General features: G+C 43.1%; 1 protein-coding gene across 2 annotated transcripts in view; it reads left to right on the top strand.

The window, feature by feature from the left end:
* The window catches only part of SECISBP2 (SECIS binding protein 2), a 71,202-nt gene that overhangs the window by 8,439 nt on the left and 50,678 nt on the right, over positions 1–12,085 (top strand). For both annotated transcript variants that reach the window (XM_040416958.1, XM_040416956.1), the window contains exons 2-4: positions 1,918–2,078; positions 4,780–4,914; positions 5,029–5,127. In XM_040416958.1, coding sequence (XP_040272892.1) covers positions 1,918–2,078; positions 4,780–4,914; positions 5,029–5,127 — 395 coding nt within the window. The remainder of the gene's footprint in view (positions 1–1,917; positions 2,079–4,779; positions 4,915–5,028; positions 5,128–12,085) is intronic.

Raw genomic sequence — 12,085 nt, 5'->3', positions numbered from 1 at the left:
GCTAGCAGTTTTATTGAAATTCAAGGGACTGACCTGTTTCTGGTTACTGTTGACCAATGTGTATGTAAAATGACTATATGTCACTTACTAATATAGCCTTTGTTGAAATTCTGTGCCATTTTCTATATTTCCTAAGGTATACCCTCTTGTTGGCCAAGTCTTTGTGCTGTCGACCTGTAGGTCCTGTCTATAAGATGGCTGCTGATGGAGGGTCATGTGACCAGACAAACCACCCAGCCTCCTCCATTCAAATACCCTGCACCTGCCATCTGCTCTTGTACTGTTCGGAGTTTAGCACACATGCAGTGTATTTGAATGGAGGAGGCTCTAGTCACTTGACCCTCCATCAGCCGCCATCTTATGGACAGGACCTACATGTGGACAGCACACAGGAGGAGATTTATCAAAACTGGTGTAAAGGAAAACTGGTTTAGTTGCCCATAGCAACCAATCAGATTCCACCTTTCATTTTTCAAAGGATCTCTCAAAAAAGAAAGATGGAATCTGGTTGCTATGGGCAACTAAGCCAGTTTTCCTTTACACCAGTTTTGATAAATGTCCCCCAAAGCCTTGGCCAACAAGGGGGCATATCTTATGAAATATGGCACAGAATATCACAGACTATATTAGTAAGTGCCGTCTAATCATCTTACAGACACATTGGTCAACAGTAGCCAGAAAGTAGCTGACACTTTTCAGGATTCGTGGTTTCCACAGACCGCACACGTACCCATAGACTTTAATGTGTTTATTTGCACATCAGTGATTTTCTACTGACCAGGATCAGTGGAAAAATGAAGGAGACACACTATGTTTGGTCAGTGATGTGGACCCAACACGCTCATTGTAGTCTATGGGTCTGTAAAAACCGCTGGCACAACACGGATGGCATCCATGTTCTGTCAGTGATTTTCACAGACAATTGGTAGGAGGTACTCTGGAAACTAATTTTCAGCATAGCAGTGCCTATGAAACATGGATGACCCCTGGAGGGTAAAAAAGGGACACATGGACCAAACATGGATCCTTCATGGATGAAAGACTGTCCATCTTGTTACGGACATCATCCCGGATATAGACCTGTGAAAGAGGCCTTACAGTGGGATGGCCCTGCTGATTGGACGTTGATGGTATCGTCTAACGATCTACAAAAAAGGTTTACGCTGAGTCAGCCCCTTTATCACTGAGATCCATTAGGCCTCTGTTTCCATCTATTAAAAATGGACCCGTCAAAAAGAATGAGAGGAAGATCACGTATGATTCCTCCAGTCAGAGTCCCCTCTTCAAACGGGATGAAATATAGCGCTAAGGGTCCATTCACACATCTGTATGTGTTTTGCGGATCTGCAAAAAACAGACACTGGCAATGTGTTCCGCATTTTGCATACCGCACATCGCTGGCACTCTCATAGAAAATGCCTTCTCTTGTCCGCAATTGGGGACAAGAATAGGACATGTTCTATTTTTTTACGGAGCGGAAGTGCGGATCTGCAAATGCAGATGCGGACAGCACATTCCGGCCCCATTGAAAATGAATTGGTCCGCACCTGTTCCGCAAAATTGCGGAACGGATGTGGACCCATTTTGCGGACGTGTGAATGGACCCTTAGAAGAACGCTCCTCCTGTATTCATATTTATCTGCTTCAGGGTTACTTGGTCCCAGATTAGTATGGGCTGACATGCAGCTCAAAATGAAAGGCGCAGATTTTTTCTCTTCTTCACTTCCATTGGAAAAGCATGGGCCCAATACATACAGTATATAAAAATGCTGCCTATTTGACCTCATTGACTCAATGTTCGGGCTCATATAGAGCAGAGCATATGTTGATGTTAATGATGCCTTTCTCTATGTCTCCCCTTGCATTTAAAAATACCTTGACTGATCTATGAAACTTTTGTCAATTTTTGACTTCTAGATGTGGCTCAAATGTCTTCTGAAAGACCTCTTCAGACTCTGTCATGGGCTAGCAAAGTAAAGCAACCTCCAAAGAATGTGATCTCCTCACCTACCTCCGTAAAGACTACCTTTTCTGCCGCCAGCAAAACCAGGGCTCCAAAAATACCAGGTTACCATACGGTAAGGCTGCCACTGCTACTAACAGTCACATGTTAATCATTGGATTACAGGAGTTTTCTTTTCTTATTCTGATTGGGAACCATCTCCTGCATTCCACGATATTGAAATTGGTGTGCCACCTAACCTATTCAGACATGTCACTCATTGGCCCTCTATTTGCAATAAGCCGTATATATCAATAGCACAAGGAAACTTTGTAATATATCGTATTAGAGAAATATGCCTCTTTTTCAACTTAAGGACCACTTCACCTTGTTTCCTGCACTGAACATTGACTCACAACTCCTGCTAAAATCTGTTTTGGTGATATTATTTTTTGAGATTTTGAAAAAGAGGAAACTTAACATGCAGAATTGAATTAAACGAAAGGAAAATCAATATCAAGACAGTATGACATAAGACATATTATGGCATACTAAGGGATCAGGTTATATACTGTCCACATAAGCCTACAGAGAGTGGAGGAAGAAGCAGCTGTCAAAGTGCGAGGGAGGCGAAGACATACACACTGAGATGTTGCTGAAGGCTCTAGTAAGTTTACTAACTCACCCCAGTGGTGGATTCACAGCTACACTGCTTAGTACTGTTGTATAATCTCTTTCGTGCTGCTCCTGCTTATCCCAAATGTGTGCTACAGAGCGATAGGGGAGTAGGATCACCTTCTTTGTTTGTGCTGTGTGTGGTAGACATCATAGCAGCTAGAGTCACCCTTTGAGCTATGTCTACTTTATAGCATTTACAGTAGGTCTATTGCTGTTACCCACTTTTCTTCACATCTTTTAGGATTGCCCTTTGTGCTTTTGGAGTTATCTTAACAAGATGACCAGTCCTAGGGAGAGTAGTAAAAAGTCCAGAATTTTCTCCATTTGTAGATAATTTGTCACTTAATGGACACCCAGGTGTTTAGCAAATGCTTTTGTAGACTTTTCCAGCTCCCTGCATATTTTTCTGGGGTCTTCTGAAAGTTGTTTGCATTGAGGCATGGTTCACACTTACCAGTCTTTCCTGAGAAGAACAGGTTTGTCAGTAACCAGGCTTTGGGTGCCTATATTTAATGGCTGAATCACTTGTGAAACAGACACTCCCAATCTTATCTCCTTGATTTGAACATCTTTTGCCAAATGGCTCTTGGACATGTCATTAAGGCCTCATGTACACAAACGTATGGGTATTGTTTCCGTATTGCGGATCCGCAATAAACGGACACCGTTCCGTATGCATTTCGCATCACGGATGCGGCCCCATTCACTTGAATGGGTCAGCAAAACCGGAGATGCGGAATGGTAGCATGGAACGGAACCTATACGGAAGCACTACGGAGTGCTTCTGTTCCGCAAAAAGATAGGACATGTTCTATCTTTTTGCGGAATGGACGAATGCAGACCCATTTAAGTTGAATGGGTCTGGATTCATCCCGGCGGCCATAAGGAGGTTGCCCGTACATTGGGGACCGCAAATTGCCAAATGCACGGAACGGTCCACCTACGGCCGTGTGAATGAGCCCTAAGGGTGAGGTTAATTTTCTTTTTTTCTTCCTGTGGATGTTTACTGGATGGACTCAAAAAAAGACGCTACAACAGTTATTAGTAATCAATGCAGAAATCCAGGTAATTTTTAAGGGTTCACTTACTTTTTCTTGCTACAAATGAAAATAAACTTGAAAAATCTGCATCAAAACAGCCAAACTAGCCAAAACTAAAGATCAGCGAATTGATTGATAAAATAGAGTTCTTGAACAGGGCTGGACATCTTGCCTGGCTCTTCTAACCTCACGATTGTGCTATTGCTCAAAGTAGCGACGCTTACTGAAGGAGCACAGATACCGACTATACATGCAGTAGCGGCAACAAAGACTGTTTTGTTTTGTTTTTTAGACAGTTTTCATAAATGTACTGAACTATTTCTATTATTTTATGTTAAAACGCATCAGTAGAGAATGGGTCCATTAGGAAGTGATTAAAACCAGCAAAGTGTCTAGTGTGAACAGTAACGCACTGATGTCAGTGCAACATTAGAACTGTGTAGCTATAAATTTGAGGCTTGATATCTGGATGTCCAGCTAAAATAAACATTGAACAAACAACCCTAGTGTCCCCTGGATGTGACATCAAGGGTGCAGGTCACAAGTGTGAATAGCATGTTTGTGTAGCCACATCTCCTGTATACATAAAGCCTGAGGTTGAAAATGTATGTCGTCATTAGCCTGCACACCGGACAACTATGACCATGTGCTTGGAGCCTCCGTCCCATCTTATCATATACTACCTGCCATCTAAAATAGCTGGCATCATTGCCCAGGAAGCCAGGCGTGCTCAGAGTTCTCCATCACTCTACATAGATACATATGGGGGTCATTTATCAAACCGGTGTAAAGTATAACTGGCTTAGTTGCCCATAGCAACCAATCAGATTCCACCTTTCATTTTTGACTGCTCCTTTGGAAAATGAAAGGTGGAATTTATTCCTTGTATGAATAAGTTTTACATTTTTCATTAACATATGGATAAAATGTAAAGCCATGCCCAGAATGGCAATCCCATTGGCACTAAACATACCATAACGTTCTACTAGGCAGTATGTCGGCACCTTCAAGCATGGATCTTGACAAACTAGCTACAGCAAAGTGTTAGAAAAAAAAAAAAAGGCCGCCATCTTTTATTCATGTTGTTAGAACTAATACACCATTGATGTACTTTTGCAGCTGTCTCCAACACCGAATACATCTCCAAAAGTGGAAACTGAGAAAGTGGTGACAACGAAAAAAAGAACACAAAAAAAGAAAAGTAGCAACAGTGAAGTGCCAGATACTGTATATCAAGAGCCCCCAAGATTCCAGGTACGGCTGATTTTATAATATATATATAACTAAGAAATAATCACTGCATGTATGTAGAGTTTATTATTTTCAGTAACAGAAACCCCACTGACTGACAATACCTCTTCCACACAGGATGATGAAGAATTCCCTGACCTGGTCTCCTCTTCTGCGGGTGTTAAGTGTGAAAATAAAAACCTCTCTAGCCACAGCTGGGGACCTGGGGGGTCAGTGGTAAGGATTTAATGTATGACTATGATGCTTTTAGCATTTTGGGTAAAATGTGTTTACACATATTTGTGGTTGGAGTGAAGTCACCTTAAAGGGGTTGTCTCACTTCAGCAAATGGCATTTATCATGTAGAGAAAGTTAATACAAGACACTTACTAATGTATTGTGATTCTCCATATTGCTTCCTTTGATGACTGAATTTATTTTTCCATCACATTATACACTCAGGGCCATCTTTAATATTGATTGGACCCTGGGCAAAAATTTACTTGGGCCCCCTGGATCCCGCCTTCCCACACCCTAGCATGCAATCACGGCCTCCACCACAACACACACACACAAAAAATCCACACACCTGGTAGAGTACAGTGATGTAAATACTTCCAGTTCTGAAGACTCCAGCGGCTCAGGATCAGTGCTCTGGGCAGCTGGGCTCAGGCTGGAGGTGGGCACCGCTCTGCAGGAAGGAGACCGGGCTGGGTTCACCCTAGCGTTACAGTGCACCCCACAGTATGCAGTATAGCACCCTATAGTATACAGCAACCCACAGTATGCAGTGTAGCACCCTATAGTATACAGCACCCCACAGTATGCAGTATAGCACCCCACACTATACAGTACCCCACAGTATATAGTAGAGCAGTATAGCACCCCACAGTATACAACACCTCACAGTATACAGTAGAGCAGTATAGCACCTCACAGTATACAGCACCCCACACTATACAGCCCCCCACACTATACAGTACAGCAGTATAGCACTCCACAATATACAGCACCCCAAACTATACAGAATACCGCACCTCACAGTATACAGTACCCCACAGTATACAGTACCCCACAGTATACAGTACCCCACAGTATACAGTACCCCACAGTATACAGTACCCCACAGTATACAGCACCCCAAAATATACAGCCCCCCACAGTATAAAGCACCCCACAATATACAGTATACAGCACCCCTATAGTATACAGTAGAGCAGTATAGCACACCACAGTATACAGCACTCCACAATATACAGTAGAGCAGTATAGCACACCGCAGTATACAGTACCCTACAGTATACAGTAGCTTACAGTATATTAGCATAACAGCCCCTGTCAGCTTTTCCTGATGTAATATTCACAAAAAAACTCCACAATTATGGGAAACTTCTCCTGCAGCAACACTCCTGGTAGATAGAAAGGACCTTTGATGACCTCATAGCCATGTGACCAGTAATATTGCTAGGTTACTGGTCACATGGTGATGATGTCATCTAAGGTCCTAGAAAATCACAGCTCTCACAGTACGCTGCCTGGAGTGCCGGCAGGCAGGCATGGCATGGCAGCACCCCCTGTGTAGCTGACAGCCTGATACCCGGGGCAGTGGCCAGCAGGGCTCAAGAGGCAGTTGCCTTGGGCCCCCCAGGAGCAACTGGGCCCGGGGCAGCTGCCCCTTGTTAACCGCCTCCGGACCGCCTAACGCAGAATTGCGGTCCGGAGGTGGTCGACTCAGGCTCCTTCACGCGCCGGCGCGTCATCTCGCGAGAGGCGAGATTTCCTGTGAACGCACGCACACAGGAACTGCAGGTAATCGAGTGGATCTGCAGCCTGCCAGTGGCGATCATTCGCTGGCAGGCTGTAGATCTGATTTTTTTTTTTTAACCCCTTAAAGGTATATTAGACGCTGTTTTGATAACAGCGTCTAATATACCTGCTACCTGGTCCTCTGGTGGTCCCTTTTGCTTGGATCGACCACCAGAGGACACAGGCAGCTCTGTAAAGTAGCACCAAACACCACTACACTACACCATCCCCCCCCCCCCCCGTCACTTATTAACCCCTGATTACCCCATATAGACTCCCTGATCTCCCCCCTGTCATTGATCACCCCCCTGTAAGGCTCCATTCAGACGTCCGTATGTGTTTTGTGGATCCGCAAAACACGGACACCGGCAATGTACTTTCCGCATTTTGCGGATCCGCACATTGCCAGAACTATATAGAAAAGGACATGTTCTATAGGCTCTACAAAAAACGCAGTGTTCGCCCGATCAGGCCTGATCTTGTGCGCACACTTGCGTCAGTTTTTTTTTTTGTTTTTTTTCTTACAAAGTCTCATATTCCACTAACTTGTGACAAAAAATAAAATCTCAAATGAACTCACCATACCCCTCACGGAAACCAAATGCGTAAATTTTTTTAGACATTTATATTCCAGACTTCTTCTCATGCTTTAGGGCCCCTAAAATGCCAGGGCAGTATAAATACCCCACATGTGACCCCATTTCAGAACGAAGACACCCCAAGGTATTCGCTGAGGGGCATTTTGAGTCCGTGGGAGATTTTATTTTTTGTCACAAGTTAGCGGAAAGGGAGACTTTGTGAGAAAAAACAAAAGAAAATCATTTTCCGCTAACTTGTGGCAAAAAAAAAAATCTTCTATGAACTCGCCATGCCCCTCACGGAATACCTTGGGGTGCCTTCTTTCCAAAATGGGGTCACTTGTGGGGTATTTATACTGCCCTGGCATTTTAGGGGCCCTAAAGCGTGAGAAGAAGTCTGGAATCCAAATGTCTAAAAATGCCCTCCTAAAAGGAATTTGGGCCCCTTTGTGCATCTAGGCTGCAAAAAGTGTCACACATGTGGTATCGCCGTACTCAGGAGAAGTAGGGCTATGTGTTTTGGGGTGTCTTTTTACATATACCTATGCTGGGTGAGATAAATATCTCTGTCAAATGACAACTTTGTTTAAAAAAATTGGAAAAGTTGTCTTTTAGAGATATTTCTCTCACCCAGCATGGGTATATGTAAAAAGACACCCCAAAACACATTGCCCTACTTCTCCTGAGTACGACGATACCACATGTGTGACACTTTATTGCAGCCTAGGTGGGCAAAGGGGCCCAAATTCTAAAGAGCACCTTTAGGATTTCACATGGCATTTTTTACACATTTAGATTTCAAACTACTTCTCACGCATTAGGGCCCCTAAAATGCCAGGGCAGTATAACTACCCCACAAGTGACCCCATTTTGGAAAGAAGACACCCCAAGGTATTTAGTGATGGGCATAGTGAGTTCATGGAAGTTTTTATTTTTTGTCACAAGTTAGTGGAATATGAGACTTTGTAAGAAAAAAAAATAAACTAAAAAATAAATAATCATTTTCCGCTAACTTGTGACAAAAAAAAAAAAGTTCTATGAACTCACTATGCCCATCAGCGAATACCTTAGAGTGTCTACTTTCCGAAATGGGGTCATTTGTGGGGTGTTTGTACTGTCTGGCCATTGTAGAACCTCAGGAACCATGACAGGTGCTCAGAAAGTCAGAGCTGCTTCAAAATGCGGAAATTCACATTTTTGCACAATAGTTTGTAAACGCTATAACTTTTACCCAAACCAATAAACATACACTTATTGCATTTTTTTTTTAATCAAAGACATGTAGAACAATAAATTTAGAGAAAAATGTATATAGAAATGTAGTTTTAAAAAAAAAAAAATTACAACTGAAAGGGAAAAATTTCATTTTTTTGCAAAAATTTCGGTAAATTTCGATTAATAACAAAAAAAGTAAAAATGTCAGCAGCAATGAAATACCACCAAATGAAAGCTCTATTAGTGAGAAGAAAAGGAGGTAAAATTCATTTGGGTGGTAAGTTGTATGACCGAGCAATAAACCGTGAAAGTAGTGTAGTGCAGAATTGTATAAAGTGGTCTGGTCATTAAGGGTGTTTAAGCACTGGGGGCTGAGGTGGTTAAAGACGGCCCTGTATACACTACTTGTTTCCATGGTTATGACCACCCTGTAATCCATCAGTGGTGCTCGTGCTTCCACACTATAGGAAAAAATGTCGGCCTCTATGGTGACCGGGACCGTAGGAGCGCACATAGGCTGCTGCTCTTTCCCATAGTGTGCAAGAACGACCACCACTGATGGATTGCAGGGTGGTCGTAACCATGGAACCGTTTTTGCGGACCGTAAGCGGAACTATTCACTTCAATGGGTCTGCAAAAACAACGAAAGGTACACCGTGTGCATCCCGTTTCCGTATTTCCGTTCCACAAAAAAAAGTAGTGCATGTCCTATTATTGTCCACAAATCACAGTCCGAGGCCCCATTCAAGTCAATGGGTCCGCAAAAAATATGGAACGCACACGGAACACATCCGTATGTCATCTGTATTTTGCGGATCCATACTGTAGAAATGCTATGCCCAGCCCATATTGCTCATGTGTTTGGTGATTAATAAGTTACTGTCTCCGTTTCCATTCCGCAAAAAATGGATCACATACGGAAACCATACGGATATGTCTTGTGGGATAATGGAAGAGGACTTAAATCAGAGGGAAAAAAACTCAGATACAGAACAACGGATCCGTGAAAAACGGACCGCAAAACAACAACGGTTGTATGCATGAGCCCTAACTCCCTTGACCCCAATAGAGGTCAATTAGTGGGTGGTTCCCCTAATTCCTAAAAGCTACAGCTTTGTGAGGATAGGCTGGGGTCAGCCATTGTTTGATGGAGCTAACTAATACTACTCTGTAAGACATGAACGATATCCCTCTCACTTGTAAAATAGTTGCTCCTATAGGCTTTACCCATGACCCCAGCCTATCCTCACACAGCTGTAGCTTTTAGGAATTAGGGGAACCACCCACTAATTGACCACTATTAGGGTCAAGGGAGTTAGGCCTCTTTCACACGACCGTTTTTTCCCCGTTTACGGGCAGTTTTTTGCGTTCTGTATACGGTACGTATACGGAACCATCAATTTCAATGGTTCCCCAAAAAAACGGAATGTACTCCATATGCATTTTATTTCTGTTATGATGAAAGATAGAACATGTCCTATTATTGCCCGCAAATCATGTTCCGTGGCTCCATTCAAGTCAATGGGTCCGCAAAACAAAACGGAACACATACGTAAATGCATTCGTATGTCTACCGTATCCGTTCCATTTTTGCGGAACATCTATTGAAAATGTTATGTCCAGCCCAATTTTTTCTATGTAATTACTGTATACTGTATATGCCATATGGAAAAACGGAACAGAAACACAACGGAAACAAAAAACGGAACAACGGATCCGTGAAAAACAGACCGCAAAACACTGAAAAAGCCATATGATTGTGTGAAAGAGGCCTTAGGCTACTTTCACACTTGCCTGCTGGATTCGTCAAAACGTATGCCAACTGATAGCATTTGTAAGACTGATTAGAATCCTGATCCGTCTTACAAATGCATTAAAATGCCGGATCTGTCTTTCCGGTATCATCCGGAAAAACGGATCCGACATTTTATTTTTTTCCCCCTTTTTTCGGTCTGCGCATGCGCAGACTGGAAGGACTGATCCGGCATTCAGGCAAGTGTTCCGTTTTTTGGCCGGAGATAAATCCGTAGCATGCTGTGGTTTTAACTTTTGCCTGATCAGTCAAAAAGACTGAACTGAAGACATCCTGATGCATCCTGAATGGATTACTCTCCATTCAGAATGCATGGGGATGAAACTGATCAGTTATTTTCCGGTATTGAGCCCCTAGGACGGAACTCTATGCCGGAAAAGAAAAATGCAAGTGTGAAAGTAGCCTTAGGCCTCTTTCACATGGGATTTCTGCGCGGGTAAACGTTGGCCCCATAGAAATGGTGACGATCGGGATGGGGACCCGATCTTTATTATTTTCCCTTATAATATGGTTATAAGGGAAAATAATAGCATTCTTAATACAGAATGCAAAGTAAATTAGGGAGGGAGTGGTTAAAAAATAATAAACAAATTTAACTCCCTTCCCCCCCCCCCCCCCCCCATCCACTTGGTTGCGTAGCGGATCTCCTCTTCTTTCTTCAGGACCTGGGTAAAGGACCTTTTGATGACGTCACTGCGCTCATCACCTGGCCCATCAACTGGTCCATCACCATGGTGATGGACCATGTGATGAGCGCAGTGACATCATCAAAGGTCCTTTACCCAGGTCCTGAAGAAAGAGGAGATCCGCTACACGACCAAGTGGATAAGGTGAGTTAAATTTGTTTATTATTTTTAACTCCTCAATGGACATTTTACTAAGCATTCTGTAATAAGAATGCTATTATTTTCCCTTATAACCATGTTATAAGGGAAAATAATAAAATCTACACAACACCTAACCCAAACCTGAATTTCTGTGAAGTCCGGGTTCTGCTCTGGGTACCAAGCATGCAGATTGTTCTCACGTGCATTAAAACACTTTGCACTCGCGCTGAAAAATCGCACATTTTCCCGCGACGCACCTGCATCTTATCCGGTCCTCACACACGACGCCCGTGTGAAAGAGGCCTTAGACTGAGCCATATTTGGCCAGGTGGGCTCCACGTGTGATTGACTCGCATGGTGGACTAGTGGGGGCTATTTTTGGCTCCCCATATCTCCTGTACCTCCTCACCAGGGTCACACTTACGGTGTGGGCGGTCCTTACGCTCACTTCCCCGGTTGAGTTATGTAGTTATCGGTGGTGGCAGCTCTCCTGCCGTTTACATTGGTACTTTTTCTTTTGTTCCTACCTACTTTTAATTATATTTCAATAAAGAATTATTATTTTGTTTTAAGCGTGACCCACACAAGCAGTGAAGTAAATATTGATGACCTATTGACTTGATCAGCAGGGGTGTTGAGATTCTGACCGCATAATTTAATATTGATGACCTATTCTGAGGATAGAACATTAATATTTAATTCCCAGAAAATCCTTTTCATGGACACAGATGTGAGCCCACAGATTTCTATGGTTACTGTATCACAGATGTGTTCAGTACATACATAAATCTCTGGAGTATATTGTGTAGCAGAACACAGTAGAGGTTTATTCCTATCTCATATAGTCAAGACCTGTCACTAGAATTTAGCAATGCATCCCGGCAGAGTTTTTCCTGCAAAGCAACACTCCTGACCCCCAGCTGTGCAGCAAACTGCAGCGCTTCCCCCATTCACTT

Source organism: Bufo bufo, chromosome 2 (genome assembly GCF_905171765.1).
Source record: "Bufo bufo chromosome 2, aBufBuf1.1, whole genome shotgun sequence".
NCBI classification, from domain to species: domain Eukaryota; kingdom Metazoa; phylum Chordata; class Amphibia; order Anura; family Bufonidae; genus Bufo; species Bufo bufo.
This window is presented reverse-complemented; position numbering and strand designations above follow the sequence as displayed.